Below are 15,275 nucleotides of genomic sequence, written 5' to 3'. Positions count from 1 at the left end.
TACTGTCCTCTAGTGTATATACGGTATACTGTCCTCTAGTGTATATACGGTATACTGTCCTCTAGTGTATATACAGTATACTGTCCTCTGTAGTGTATATACGGTATACTGTCCTCTGTAGTGTATATACGGTATACTGTCCTCTGTAGTGTATATACGGTATACTGTCCTCTGTAGTGTATATACGGTATACTGTCCTCTGTAGTGTGTGTATATACGGTATACTGTCCTCTGTAGTATATATACAGTATACTGTCCTCTGTAGTGTATATACAGTATACTGTCCTCTGTAGTGTATATATATATACACAGTATACTGTCCTCTGTAGTATATATACAGTATACTGTCTGTGGTATATATACAGTATACTGTCTGTGGTATATATACAGTATACTGTCCTCTGTAGTATATATACAGTATACTGTCCTCTGTAGTGTATATACAGTATACTGTCCTCTGTGGTGTGTGTGTGTGTATATATATATATATATATATATATATATACTGTCCTCTGTGGTATATATACAGTATACTGTCTGTGGTATATATACAGTATACTGTCCTCTGTAGTATATATGCAGTATACTGTCCTCTGTAGTATATATACAGTATACTGTCCTCTGTAGTATATATACAGTATACTGTCCTCTGTAGTATATATACAGTATACTGTCCTCTGTAGTGTATATACAGTATACTGTCCTCTGTAGTATATATACAGTATACTGTCCTCTAGTGTATATATATACAGTATACTATCCTCTGTAGTGTATATATATACAGTATACTGTCCTCTGTAGTATATACAGTATACTGTCCTCTGTAGTATATACAGTATACTGTCCTCTGTAGTGTATATACAGTATACTGTCCTCTGTAGTGTATATACAGTATACTGTCCTCTGTAGTATATACAGTATACTGTCCTCTGTAGTATATATATACAGTATACTGTCCTCTGTAGTGTATATACAGTATACTGTCCTCTGTAGTATATATACAGTATACTGTCCTCTGTAGTATATACAGTATACTGTCCTCTGTAGTATATATAAACAGTATACTATCCTCTGTAGTATATATACAGTATACTATCCTCTGTAGTATATATACAGTATACTGTCCTCTGTAGTATATATATACAGTATACTGTCCTCTGTAGTATATATATACAGTATACTGTCCTCTGTAGTATATATACAGTATACTGTCCTCTGTAGTATATATACAGTATACTGTCCTCTGTAGTGTATATATACAGTATACTGTCCTCTGTAGTGTATATATACAGTATACTATCCTCTGTAGTATATATACAGTATACTGTCCTCTGTAGTATATATATATACAGTATACTGTCCTCTGTAGTATATATACAGTATACTGTCCTCTGTAGTATATATACAGTATACTGTCCTCTGTAGTGTATATATACAGTATACTGTCCTCTGTAGTGTATATATACAGTATACTGTCCTCTGTAGTATATACAGTATACTGTCCTCTGTAGTATATATACAGTATACTGTCCTCTGTAGTATATATACAGTATACTGTCCTCTGTAGTGTATATATACAGTATACTGTCCTCTGTAGTATATATACAGTATACTGTCCTCTGTAGTATATACAGTATACTGTCCTCTGTAGTATATATAAACAGTATACTATCCTCTGTAGTATATATACAGTATACTATCCTCTGTAGTATATATACAGTATACTGTCCTCTGTAGTATATATATACAGTATACTGTCCTCTGTAGTATATATACAGTATACTGTCCTCTGTAGTATATATACAGTATACTGTCCTCTGTAGTGTATATATACAGTATACTGTCCTCTGTAGTATATATATACAGTATACTGTCCTCTTCAGTGTTAATTACTTTACACAGTTTAATGTCATCTGCAAAAATTGATACTTTACTATGCAAGCCTTCTACAAGATCATTAATAAATATATTGAAGAGAATAGGGTCCAATACTGACCCCTGAGGTACCCCACTAGTGACAGTGACCCCTCCAGTACTGACCCCTGAGGTACCCCACTAGTGACAGTGACCCCTCCAGTACTGGCCCCTGAGGTACCCCACTAGTGACAGTGACCCAATCTGAGTATGTACCGTTAATAACCACCCTCTGTTTTCTATCATTGAGCCAGTTACTTACCCACATACAGACGTTTTCTCCCAGTCCGAGCATTCTCATTTTATATACTAACCTTCTATGCGGTAGCATCTCTCAGAAAACCTTCAAACAGTTAACCCATGATGGATGTTAAACTTACCGGCCTATAGTTTCCAGGCTCTGTTTTTGGACCCTTTTTGAATATTGGCACCATATTTGCCATGCGCCAATCCTGTGGGACATTCCCTGTCAGTATAGAGTCCGCAAATATCAGAAATAATTTTGTAATTCTTCTGTATGCATTCCCCTAATCTTATGTACAGCATCCATGGAGTGAATGGCACTTTAACCCTATCACTACCGGGGTTTTTCAGTTTTTGCATTTGCATTTTTCTTCCCTATTTTCCTTGAGCCATATCTTTTTTTATATTTCCGTTCACATAGCTGTATGAGGCCTTATTTTTTGCTGTACAAGTTGTACTTTCTAATGCCACCATTAATTAGGGCATAAAATGTAGTAGGAAGCGGTAAAAAAAATTCCAAATGGGGTGGAATTGGAAAGAAAAAAAAACACTTTCCTCCACCGTTTTATGGGCTTTGTTCCCATGGTGTTTTGTTTGTGGCAAAACTGACCCATGCCCTTCATTCTCTGGGTCAGTACGATTACAACGATACCCCATATGTATAGGTTTTTTATTTCTAAACAGTGTTAAAATAAATTGAAACTTTGATAAAAATATTTCTTTTTTCACATCACTATATTGTGACCCCCATACCAAACTTGTGTCTACTGAGCTGTTTAGGGGCTAATTTTTTGCAGGACAATCCGTAGTTTTTATTGATGCTATTTTGAAGTGCATGACTTTTTGTTCACATTTTTTTATTTCATTTTTTGGATGAGAAGTAATGGAAAATTGGCAAATCGGCCATTTTAACCTTTTTTTCCGTTAAGCCATTCGTCGTATTGGAATTTTTTTTTTATAGTATGGGCGTTTTCGATCAGTGATACCCATGATGTTTATATTGTTATTTACGTATTTATTTTTTAATTATACGGAAAGGGGGGTGATTTTAAACTTTTATATTAGATTTTTTTTATGAGCCTATAAATTATTTCATTTTTCATTTTGTTCTATTAGGGATTTTTAAAATGCTAGTTAAACTGAATATTGCTCATTTCTTATCCTGGCCCTGGTGGCCAAAATATGAATTGCAGCGAGGCTGAAAGTATTTAGCGCAACTACCGATGCCCCAATTGGCCGCACAGGGCATCAGTAGGAAGCCCGGAAGTGCGAGCTTCTGGGTTTTTGCGCATTTAGATGCCGTGATCTCATGTGATTTCTGCATCTAAAGCATTTAATTACCGTGATCGGCGTTATTGCTGGTCACGGTAATTAGCAGAGGTCTGCCGGCCATGGTGCCCGCTGCACGTGCGAGCGGACGCTTTGTTTACACATGGGTTAACCCCTTAAGGACCCTGCCATTTTTCACCTCAAGGACTAGGCTATTTTTAGGGATTCTGACCTGTCACTGTATGTGGTGATAACTTTAAACCGCTTTTACTTATCCGAGCCATTCTGAGATTTTCTCCTCAAATATTGTACTTCATGATAGTCATAAATTTGAGTCCATATATTTCACCTTTATTTTGTGAAAAAATCCCAAATTTACCCAAAATTTTAAAAAATTAGCAAAATTTCAATTTCTCTACCTTTTATAATAGATGGTAATACCTCCAAAAATAGTTATTACTTTACATTCCCCACACGTCTACTTCATGTTTGGATCATTTTGAAAATTACATTTTATTTTTTTTGGGGACGTTACAAGGCTTAGAAGTTTAGAAGTAAATCTTAAAATTTGTAAGAATTTCCAAAACCTAATTTATTTTTTTAAGGACCAGTTCAGGTATGAAGTCACTTTCTGGGGCTTGCAGAATAGAAACCACCTATAAATGACCCCATTTTAGAAACTACACCCCTCAAGCTATTCAAAACTGATTTTACAAACTTTGTTAACCCTTTTAGGTGTTCCACGAGAATTAAAGGAAAATGGGAATGAAATTTCAAAATTTCACTTTTTAGCAGATTTTAGATTTTAATCTATTTTTTTTTGCAACACATCAAGGGTTAACAGCCAAACAAAACTCAATCTATTACCCTGAATCTGGAGTTTACAGAAACACCCCATGTGCGCTCAAAACTGATGTCTGGGCGCACAGCAGGCTTCAGAGTGGAAGGAGCGCCATATGGCGTTAGGAGAGCGGATTTAGCTGGAATGGTAATTGGGAGCTATGTCGCATATGAAGACATCCTGAGATGGCCCTACAGTGGAAACCCCCAAAAGTGACCCCATTCCAGAAGTGTGAGAAGTGGGTTTAAAAATTAACCACTTAAGGACCACAGGTTTATACCCCCCTAAAGACCAGGCCCTTTTTTACAAATCGGCACTCCACAACTTTAGCGGTTTATTGCTCGGTCATGCAACTTACCACCCAAATGAATTTTACCTCCTTTTCTTCTCACTAATAGAGCTTTCATTTGGTGGTATTTCATTGCTGCTGACATTTTTACTTTTTTTTGTTATTAATTGAAATTTAACGATTTTTTTTGCAAAAAAATGACATTTTTCACTTTCCGTTGTAAAATTTTGCATAAAAAACGACATCCATATATAAATATATAAATTTTGCTCTAAATTTATTGTTCTACATGTCTTTGATAAAAAAAAATGTTTGGGTAAAAAAAAATGGTTTGGGTAAAAGTTATAGCGTTTACAAACTATGGTACAAAAATGTGAATTTCCGCTTTTTGAAGGAGCTCTGACTTTCTGAGCACCTGTCATGTTTCCTGAGGTTCTACAATGGCCAGACAGTACAAACACCCCACAAATGACCCCATTTCGGAAAGTAGACACCCTAAGATATTCGCTGAAGGGCATAGTGAGTTCATAGAACTTTTTATTTTTTGTCACAAGTTAGCGGAAAATGATGATTTTTTTTTTTTTTCTTACAAAGTCTCATATTCCACTAACTTGTGACAAAAAATAAAAACTTCCATGAACTCACTATGCCCATCAGCGAATACCTTGGGGTGTCTTCTTTCCAAAATGGGGTCACTTGTGGGGTAGTTATACTGCCCTGGCATTCTAGGGGCCCAAATGTGTGGTAAGGAGTTTGAAATCAAATTCTGTACAAAATGGCTGGTGAAATCCGAAAGGTGCTCTTTGGAATGTGGGCCCCTTTGCCCACCTAGGCTGCAAAAAAGTGTCACACATGTGGTATCTCCGTATTCAGGAGAAGTTGGGGAATGTGTTTTGGGGTGTCATTTTACATATACCCATGCTGGGTGAGAGAAATATCTTGGCAAAAGACAACTTTGTATAAAAAAAATTGTAAAAGTTGTCTTTTGCCAAGATATTTCTCTCACCCAGCATGGGTATATGTAAAATGACACCCCAAAACACATTCCCCAACTTCTCCTGAATACGGAGATACCAGATGTGTGACACTTTTTTGCAGCCTAGGTGGGCAAAGGGGCCCATATTCCAAAGAGCACCTTTCGGATTTCACTGGTCATTTTTTACAGAATTTGATTTCAAACTCCTTACCACACATTTGGGCCCCTAGAATGCCAGGGCAGTATAACTACCCCACAAGTGACCCCATTTTGGAAAGAAGACACCCCAAGGTATTCGCTGATGGGCATAGTGAGTTCATGGAAGTTTTTATTTTTTGTCACAAGTTAGTGGAATATGAGTCTTTGTAAGAAAAAAAATAAAATAAAAAAAAATCATCATTTTCCACTAACTTGTGACAAAAAATAAAAAATTCTAGGAACTCGCTATGCCCCTCACGGAATACCTTGGGGTGTCTTCTTTCCAAAATGGGGTCACTTGTGGGGTAGTTATACTGCCCTGGCATTTTCCAGGGGCCCTAATGTGTGGTAAGTAGGTAAATGACCTGTGAAATCCAAAAGGTGCTTTTTGGAATGTGGGCCCCTTTGCCCACCTAGGCTGCAAAAAAGTGTCACACATGTGGTATCGCCGTATTCAGGAGAAGTTGGGCAATGTGTTTTGGGGTGTCATTTTACATATACCCATGCTAGGTGAGAGAAATATCTTGGCAAAAGACAACTTTTCCCATTTTTTTTTTTATACAAAATTGGCATTTGACCAAGATATTTCTCTCACCCAGCATGGGTATATGTAAAATGACACCCCAAAACACATTCCCCACCTTCTCCTGAGTACGGCGATACCAGATGTGTGACACTTTTTTGCAGCCTAGATGCGCAAAGGTGCCCAAAATCCTTTTAGGAGGGCATTTTTAGACATTTGGATACCAGACTTCTTCTCACGCTTTGGGGCCCCTAGAATGCCAGGGCAGTATAAATACCCCACATGTGACCCCATTTTGGAAAGAAGACACCCCAAGGTATTCAATGAGGGGCATGGCGAGTTCATAGAAAAAAAAAATTTTTATTTTTTTCTCACAAAGTCTCCCTTTCCGCTAACTTGGGACAAAAATTTCAATCTTTCATGGACTCAATATGCCCCTCACGGAATACCTTGGGGTGTCTTCTTTCCGAAATGGGGTCACATGTGGGGTATTTATACTGCCCTGGCATTCTAGGGGCCCTAAAGCGTGAGAAGAAGTCTGGAATATAAATGTCTAAAAAATTTTACGCATTTGGATTCCGTGAGGGGTATGGTGAGTTCATGTGAGATTTTATTTTTTGACACAAGTTAGTGGAATATGAGACTTTGTAAGAAAAAAAAAAAAAAATTCCGCTAACTTGGGCCAAAAAAATGTCTGAATGGAGCCTTACAGGGGGGTGATCAATGACAGGGGGGTGATCAATGACAGGGGGGTGATCAGAGAGTCTATGTGGGGTGATCACCCCCCTGTCATTGATCACCCCCCTGTAAGGCTCCATTCAGATGTCCATATGTGTTTTGCGGATCCGATCCATGTATCCGTGGATCCGTAAAAATCATACGGACATCTGAATGCAGCCTGACGGGGGGGGGTGATCAATGACAGGGGGGTGATCAGGGAGTCTATATGGGGTGATCACCCCCCCCCCCCCCCCTGGAAGGCTCCAGGGAGACGCCTGTATGTGTTTTGCGGATCCGATCCATCTATCAGTGGATCCGTAAAAATCATGCGGACATCTGAATGGAGCTTTACAGGGGGGGTGATCAATGACAGGGGGGTGATCAGGGAGTCTATATGGGGTGATCACCACAGTCATTGATCACCCCCCTATAAGGCTCCATTCAGACGTCCGTATGCGTTTTGCGGATCCGATCCATCTGTCAGTGGATCCGTAAAAATCATGCGGACATCTGAATGGAGCTTTACAGGGGGTTGATCAATGACAGGGGGGTAATCAATGACAGGGGGGTGATCAGGGTGTCTATATGGGGTGATCACCACAGTCATTGATCACGCCCCTGTAAGGCTCCATTCAGACGTCCGTATGCGTTTTGCGGATCCGATCCATCTATCAGTGGATCCGTAAAAATCATGCGGACATCTGAATGGAGCTTTACAGGGGTGTGATCAATGACAGGGGGTAATCAATGACAGGGGGGTGATCAGGGAGTCTATATGGGGTGATCAGGGGCTAATAAGGGGTTAATAAGTGACGGGGGGGGGGGGGGGTGTAGTGTAGTGTAGTGGTGCTTGGTGCTACTTTACTGAGCTACCTGTGTCCTCTGGTGGTCGATCCAAACAAAAGGGACCACCAGAGGACCAGGTAGCAGGTATATTAGACGCTGTTATCAAAACAGCGTCTAATATACCTGTTAGGGGTTAAAAAAAACACATCTCCAGCCTGCCAGCGAACGATCGCCGCTGGCAGGCTGGAGATCAACTCTCTTACCTTCCGTTCCTGTGAGCGCGCGCGCGCCTGTGTGCGCGCGTTCACAGGAAATCTCGGCTCACGCGAGATGACGCCAATCGGCGTTAGCGTAGCCTGGGGGAGCCGCCGCAATGACTCCTTTCGGCGTTAGCGCGGCGGCAAGTGGTTAAGGGCCTTGATAACCACCTCTTGGAACTGAAGGAAAGTTCCTCTGTGGCCTGCAGACTGAAATAGCAGGTACGCATTGTACAGCGCCGTCTGCGTTTTGTACCGCACTTTAGTTTCCGTGTGGCACTGTAGGGCTTCAGAAGTTGATCTGAAAGATCCACCCCTCCCATGTGCCTGTTGTAGTCCAGGATACAAACTGGTTTGGGGTAGTGGTTGTGGTGCCTCGTACAGGGGCAGGGGAGCTGGTGTTAGTGTGAATGGTGGTCAGTACAAGGACGTCCCTCTTGTCCGTGTTCTCACGGAGGATAGCCCTGCTTTCACCCATTCTCAGTGGTTGCCCTACCAGGGATCTAGGGATGCCTCTCTGATTTTTGCGCGCTGTGCCGCACACCACATAACCCTTGGCAGTTAGGCACGTGAATAGGGGTATGGTGGTGTAATAGTTATCCACATAGAGGTGGTAACCCTTATCCAGCTGTGGGTGCAGCAAGTCCCACACGATCTTCCCACTAACTTCTAGGACAGGGGGCCATTCTGGGGGTTCTATCCGGGAATCTTGTGGGTGTACCCGGAGCTACTCTCTCAGAGTTTGTACATCTTTATGCCATAATTTGCCTGTTTGCTAGGCAGGTACTGGCGGAATCTAATCCTCCCTTTGAAGAGTAATAGGGGCTCATCTACACAGACATTTTTATCGGGGTCAATGACGGGCCTAACTTTGAACAGATGGTCAAATGTCGGGTCGTTTTGGGATGGTCGCTGTGCATTGTAGTTTTAGTGTAGGAATTTCCAAATTGACTCAAATCGCTTCCGGGTCATGGTCTGACTGTAAATTGGAGTCTGGTAGAAAATGTCCAAACTCCAATATTGCCTAACGTTTTTTTATTTTATTTTTTACAACACCCATAGGCAGCACGAGTCCCCAAAACTTCATAATCTCTGCTGCACTTACTGGGGTCCAACCTAGGGGTCTATAGCGTACGCCGATGTACGTTTCTGAGCTATGAATTGTTGGGCTTATAAAATGGTTTGAGCCACCATTGAATTTACAAAATCTTCAGAGAAGAGCGTTGCTCCTGTTGAAGCCGGTTTTAAACCGCCCTGCCTGTGCATTTCACCCCGGCTTCCGCTTGCCATTCTTTTTGTAGGTCGCTTGATGTCATCCTATGGTCGGTAAGTGAGATTGAGTTGAGGTGGAGGTCGTTTCCGTCCTCTGCCAGTCTGTAGCTTTGTTGTCCCCTATCTTATATATATTTTATGGATGAAGCGACCTGATGTTCACTGTATCCCTCTTCCAGTAAAGCTAGAATTGATCCCGTCTTCTCTTCACTCAAAATAAATAAAAAAAAGACCTGAGATTCCTCAATGGTTGATACCTTTTAATGAAGGACTCGGGAGGAGAGTTTGGGACTTTAAGCTCATGACCACCTTTGACACAATCAGGTCAGGAATGAATGTGTCTCATGGATTTATGTCCTGCATCTTTTAAGGAATGTGCCCCTCAGACCTCTTCGTTTCCTCACATTCATGGACTAGATATCTATTAGAGGCCAATATAACTTTCACCCGCTTATCTATAATCCTCATCTATTAGCGCTCCAGCAGTTTACTGCTACAACTGTCCGTTTTCTCCTCCGCTCATATAAATCTGCTTAACATCACTTGTCTCATCTGCCTCATAATTCCTATGTACTTCGGTGTATAAAAATCTGTCTTATCCTCTAGAGCCCTGGAGGGTTTTTCGTTTTTTGCGTTTCCATTTTTTCACTCCCTGCCTTTTTGGGAACATAACTTTTTTAGTTTTTCTGCTTACATAGCTGTGTAAGGACTTGTTTTTTGCGGGACAAGTTGTACTTTCAAATGGCACCATTTAATATTGCATACAAGCTAGTGGGGAGCTGGAAGAAAATTCCAAATGGGGTGGAATATGAAAAAAAATTCAATTTCGCCACAGTTTTTTGGGTTTTGGGGTCATTAATCAATCTAAAATATGCCTACTTTCAGGTGCAGATTGCGGTTCAACAGTTGCGCTGCAATTTGCGACTTCTCCCTGCTCACATCAGGTCTAAAATTGTGATCGACAAGCCGCTAAATGCTCGTAGTGTTATACCATCCAGCTAATAATGTGCCGTAATACTATGTCTCCTAGCCCCAGGTGATCCCATAACGGAGCCCTCACAGGCAGGGTCCCCCTCTGTGTCCATCCTTCATTAAGTTAGTCCATGTTTGTTGTACTTGTTTTTGCTTTTTATTATGTATGTTAACCCCTTTTTAATATGTAAAGTGTAATAAATGTGATTAAAATGTCGTTAGTCAACCGTTTATTGAGTATTGTATGTCAAATACGGAGATACAGCTGATTATGAAGCCGTTCACACTCACGGAATGGTACCTGATGGGTCAATTGAAAGGGACACTTGGTCGTCCGCTGCTTAGTCTAGCTAACTCCTCTTGATTCAATGCAAGTGTATTGATTGTGTATGCTACTATACATTGATTGTGAATTGTGACTGCTTTGTACTACGGAAAACATATTGTCCTATGTTTGTGGTTGTACTGTCTGTGGCACCTGCAGTGCCTTACTTTGTTTTGTTTTTTGTGTTTTAAAAATAATAAAGAATTATAAAAAAAAAAATGTCGTTGGTCCCAGTTTTTAGAACAATCTTCTTGTTTCTTTATGCTCAGAGCCTAGTTACATCTCCTATTAATACAGTCGACCTATTTCCATAGTTCCAACATTGGTGACACAGACAGAAATGCCGGCCTTGATGCCCGAGGATGTCTGCCAAGATGACGCTGCTCCGAAACCAGAAGACCTGTCCTCATCTCTCAGTGTGGGAGACCACTTTGAAACTCTCATCACTGTCATCCACAACCCTGAGATATTTTTCTGCCAACAGGTGCAAAATGCAAGTAAGTGTGTGTGTAAACGCCTGCAGCACGTGTACACGGTCTGCTGTATCCAGATTATTTCATAAATATTATATTTGCCATACACGCCGATTGCTCTTTTGCGTTGATACCCCAGTAGCAGCCTCCTCCCTCAGTGCACCTTGATGACCTTCTTCTTTTCCCATTTCCATGTCTCCTCCTGGTCCGAATCCTCTAACTCACCACAACACACTCCCACTCCACTGGCGCCTCGAGTTCTCCTATCTTTTGGATAATTGGTTCCACAAGATTGGATTAACCCTCGCTGTTTACTCCCTTCTTTCTTTACGTATGTATCCAGATTATTATCATGGCTGATTTACTAAGTTTATCTTTTGACTTTTTTCAGAACAACTCTCAGATCTTATGCTTCTGATGCATGAACATTACAGCACTTCAGCCGCTGCTCCTGGGTTTTTACCAGCTCCCGGTGCAAAATGTGCTGCACAGTTCACTGGTACGTAGACGTGTTTGTCTTCATTACTCCAGAGGGGCTTGTGTGTAGGTATTCACTGATTCCTTCATGTAACTAGGCTGATGTGCTCTTTAGGGTTCTGGTAAGTGTAATGGAAGATTCAGTCGTGCTTTATTGTTACCCAGGAAAGGTATTTTGACAGAGGACAAACATTCATAATGATTTTTATTTAGTTACTATTTATTGAGTTAAGGCTACTTTCACATCTGCGCTTTACCTTTCCGATATGGAGTTCCGTCATAGGATCTCAATAGCGAAAGGAAAAACGCTTCAGTTTTGTTCCCATTCATTGTCAGTGGGGACAAAACTGAAGGGAACGGTGTGCACCAGAATGCATTCCATTCCGTTTCATTGCGTTACCGTGATGCACGCAAGCGCTGCAAGCAGAGTTTGTAAATGCGTCCTGGGATGCGGAGCAAGACAGATCCGCCATGACTCACAAGTAGTGTTAAGCGAACTTCTGTTTTAAGTTCGGCGTCTAAAGTTCGGCTTCCGGTTAGCGGAGAATCCCGATATGGATTCCGAATTCCGTTGTGGTCCGTGGTAGCGGAATCAATAATGACCGATTATTGATTCCGCTACCACGGACCACAACGGAATTCGGAATCCATATCAGGATTCTCCGCTAACCGGAAGCCGAACTTTAGACGCCGAACTTAAAACAGAAGTTCGCTCAACACTACTCACAAGTCTGATACGTTTTCTGACACAAAGGAAAACTGATCCGTCCCCCATTGACTTAAAATGGTTTTAGAGATGGATCTGTCATGGCTATTTTAGAGATAATACAACCGGATCCGTTCATAACGGATGCAGACGGTTGCATTATCATGACTGAAGCTTTTTTACGGATCCAGCAAAAATGCAGATGTGAAAGTAGCTTTAATTGTGGTTGACTTCCATTTTGCTTAGTTATGACTGTGCTGCAAACTCTAGAGTGTTTGTTTTCCTTTTAAAGGGGTTTTGTTGGTCCCATTGGGTCATGCAAACTCACCTGTAGAAGAACGTTTGTAATATCCTTACTATCCCCACGATACATGGATTGGGAACCCAGTTGCTCCTCATCTAAAAATCCTGTTTGCACTAACTTAACATGTTATAGCAGGATTCCAGCCTGGGCTATGGAAGAGCTTCACTTCCACTGTGGACAGGGCCAGAACTCCTGGATCCACCTTATCTGTGCATGTGCCAGAGAGAGGAATAGCTCTGGCTCCATCCACAGCGCTTGAGACGTCCGTAGCCCACTGAGAAACCTGGTAAAGAACATGACGTCAGCGGAAACAGGATGGTTAGAAGAAGAGTGTCGTGTGACCGGATTCCTGAGCAGCCAATCCACTCAACTTCAGGAGGTTTAAGGAGTACTGCAGTTGTTAAGTTATGCCCTCTCCACAAGTTTTGTGTAATTAAGGTGAGTTTCAAAAAAAAATAAAAAATTCCTGAATTCCGTTGTACATTTAGAGTTGAACTCGGGTCTTTAAAAATGGTGCCCACTCAGAAGCTAAGCAGGCGCCGTAGCTGCTGCGTTTCTGCTGCTTTACACAGCAGACATCGGGACTCAATGTCTATGATTGGCGTTAATGCCTATTATGTATTTATAACCCCTCAGATGCTGTGGTTAGTTGAGACCACAACCTAATGAGTGGTCTTTCCCTGGGAGCGCAGTTCTCCGGGGGATGGAATAGTTCCCCCTGCGCCAAGATCAAGGATGCCTTTTGGTTTCTATGGCAGCTTCTGGCCTTCAGAATGCTCCGAAGCCTGCCACAGCTATGTTCTTATGGAGCCCTGTCTGTGGCAGGCTCCATAGGAACATAATTGATTGCAATCTATAGGAGAAATTATCTAATGATCGCATGTTCAACCGCCATAGAGGGGAAAGTGGAAAAAAAGTTTAAAAAGATCATTGCCGTCACTGCATCCCTAAATGACCGTACTGTTAAAAATATATACCATATGGTGGACGCCATAACGGGGGAAAAAATCTAAATGGTTGATTCGCCATTTTTTCGTAACTTCAACTCCCAAAAAAGTTATTAACTCCCTTCCCGACCCATGAACCACAGAGTTCCCGCAATTTGACATACTAGTACGTCATGGTGATCGGGGCGCGATCACTGCAGGGGCCCTGCGGTCCCTGGTAGCCGGGCCCCTGCTGTATCCGCCGGAATCGCTGTAAAAGCCGATGTCGGCGGATTAACCCCTTCTATGCCGCGGTCCGCATCGGGACCTGCCTTCTACCGAGGAGATCCAGCCTCAGGCCCGTTTCCTAGGCAACCTGTTTGTGTATGTTAAGCAGTTATTTATATCAGTTGACATTGCTGAATGTCTTTATTTTTGCAGAGGACAATAATTGGTACAGATCCAGCGTGCTGAGACGCCTTGCAGAGGACTCTGTGCTCGTCAAATACTTAGATTTTGGAAATACAGAGACTTTGCCGATATCAAGAGTTCGTGGTATTGAGCCCAGTCTCTTATCCTTACCTTTCCAAGCTCTCGAGTGTTGTCTGGCAGGTAAGTTTCCCTGCCCTAGGCTTGTGATAACTTAATATTGAGGGGTGGAATTAAACCTATTCATGTTCCCTCTGCAGGCGTGAAACCTCAGTCAGGCAGCTGGACCTCAGAAGCTACAGATGCTTTCAAGACTCTGGTTATGAATAAGCAATTGACCGCCTGTGTCGTGGCCATTTGTGACAGAGTCTTAACTTTAGAGCTGATTGATAAATCTGTCACACCAAACATCTCCATTTCCAAACACCTTCTTGAGGCCGGCCTGGCAGCGCCCAGCACACCGAGCTGTGAGTCTCCTGCGGCTGAAGAAGCCAGTCAGCTCGAGGACTATCTTGTGCAGTGGAGGCGGACGGCGCTTCCTATGGGACAAGAGACGGAAGTAGTAGTGTGCATGCTGCAACACCCTGGAGAATTCTTCTGTCACATTAACAACCAGACAGGTGCAGTTCTTACATTAATGTACTATACTGGCGGTTTTTTCTCTGACTTGTAAGTGGTCTGTTGCTCCATTACCTTCCTTTAACTGGTGGAATGTTTTTTCTAGCTTTACAGCTTCTCAATAAGCTGAACATAACCATTGGACATTATTGTATGCAGCATAAATCCGAGGGATATTACCCAGCGAGGGAAGAGATATGTGGAGCGTATTATGCAGGTAAGATATGGGATTTGGTAACTTTATTATAAGAGGTGTCCATTGTAACTGAACAACTACTTGCCTTTGGGCGTTTTCAGCAATCTGGCCATATGCAAGGGCTAGTGCTATGTAAGCGCTGAGCTGCCTCATGGGAGAGGACAAGGAAAGCAAAACTTTCAGCAAACATAGCTGTCGGAGGAGAGAGATGGAGCCCAGCAGACTCGGGCTCTTCCTTTATATGACAAGAAATAAATCTGAAAATTGTTAAAATTGAAAGATAATACATGTGTTCTTAACTCCTTAAGGACACAGCCTTATTTCACCTTAAGGACCAGGCCATTTTTTGCAAATCTGACCAGTGTCACTTTAAGTGGTAACTTTAAAGGGTTTCTACCACCACATTTTGACCTAATTAGCTGTCAGACACTAGCGATCTGCTAGTCTCTGCTGTACCTAACCATGCTATTGTAATTCCTTTCTCTGCAGCGGTTACCCTAAAAAACGTAGTTTTATTGCTATGCAAATGAGCCTCTAGGTGCTATGGGGGCGTCTTTTCAG

At 41.8% G+C, this 15,275-nt stretch overlaps 1 protein-coding gene across 1 annotated transcript in view; it reads left to right on the top strand.

The window, feature by feature from the left end:
* Positions 1 to 15,275, top strand: part of TDRD1 (tudor domain containing 1) — a 90,467-nt gene that overhangs the window by 59,940 nt on the left and 15,252 nt on the right. The window contains exons 10-14 of the mRNA XM_040435198.1: positions 10,900 to 11,082; positions 11,450 to 11,557; positions 13,913 to 14,083; positions 14,161 to 14,520; positions 14,625 to 14,735. Coding sequence (XP_040291132.1) covers positions 10,900 to 11,082; positions 11,450 to 11,557; positions 13,913 to 14,083; positions 14,161 to 14,520; positions 14,625 to 14,735 — 933 coding nt within the window. The remainder of the gene's footprint in view (positions 1 to 10,899; positions 11,083 to 11,449; positions 11,558 to 13,912; positions 14,084 to 14,160; positions 14,521 to 14,624; positions 14,736 to 15,275) is intronic.

This window comes from Bufo bufo, chromosome 6 (genome assembly GCF_905171765.1).
Source record: "Bufo bufo chromosome 6, aBufBuf1.1, whole genome shotgun sequence".
Classification (NCBI taxonomy): Eukaryota; Metazoa; Chordata; class Amphibia; order Anura; family Bufonidae; genus Bufo; species Bufo bufo.
This window is presented reverse-complemented; position numbering and strand designations above follow the sequence as displayed.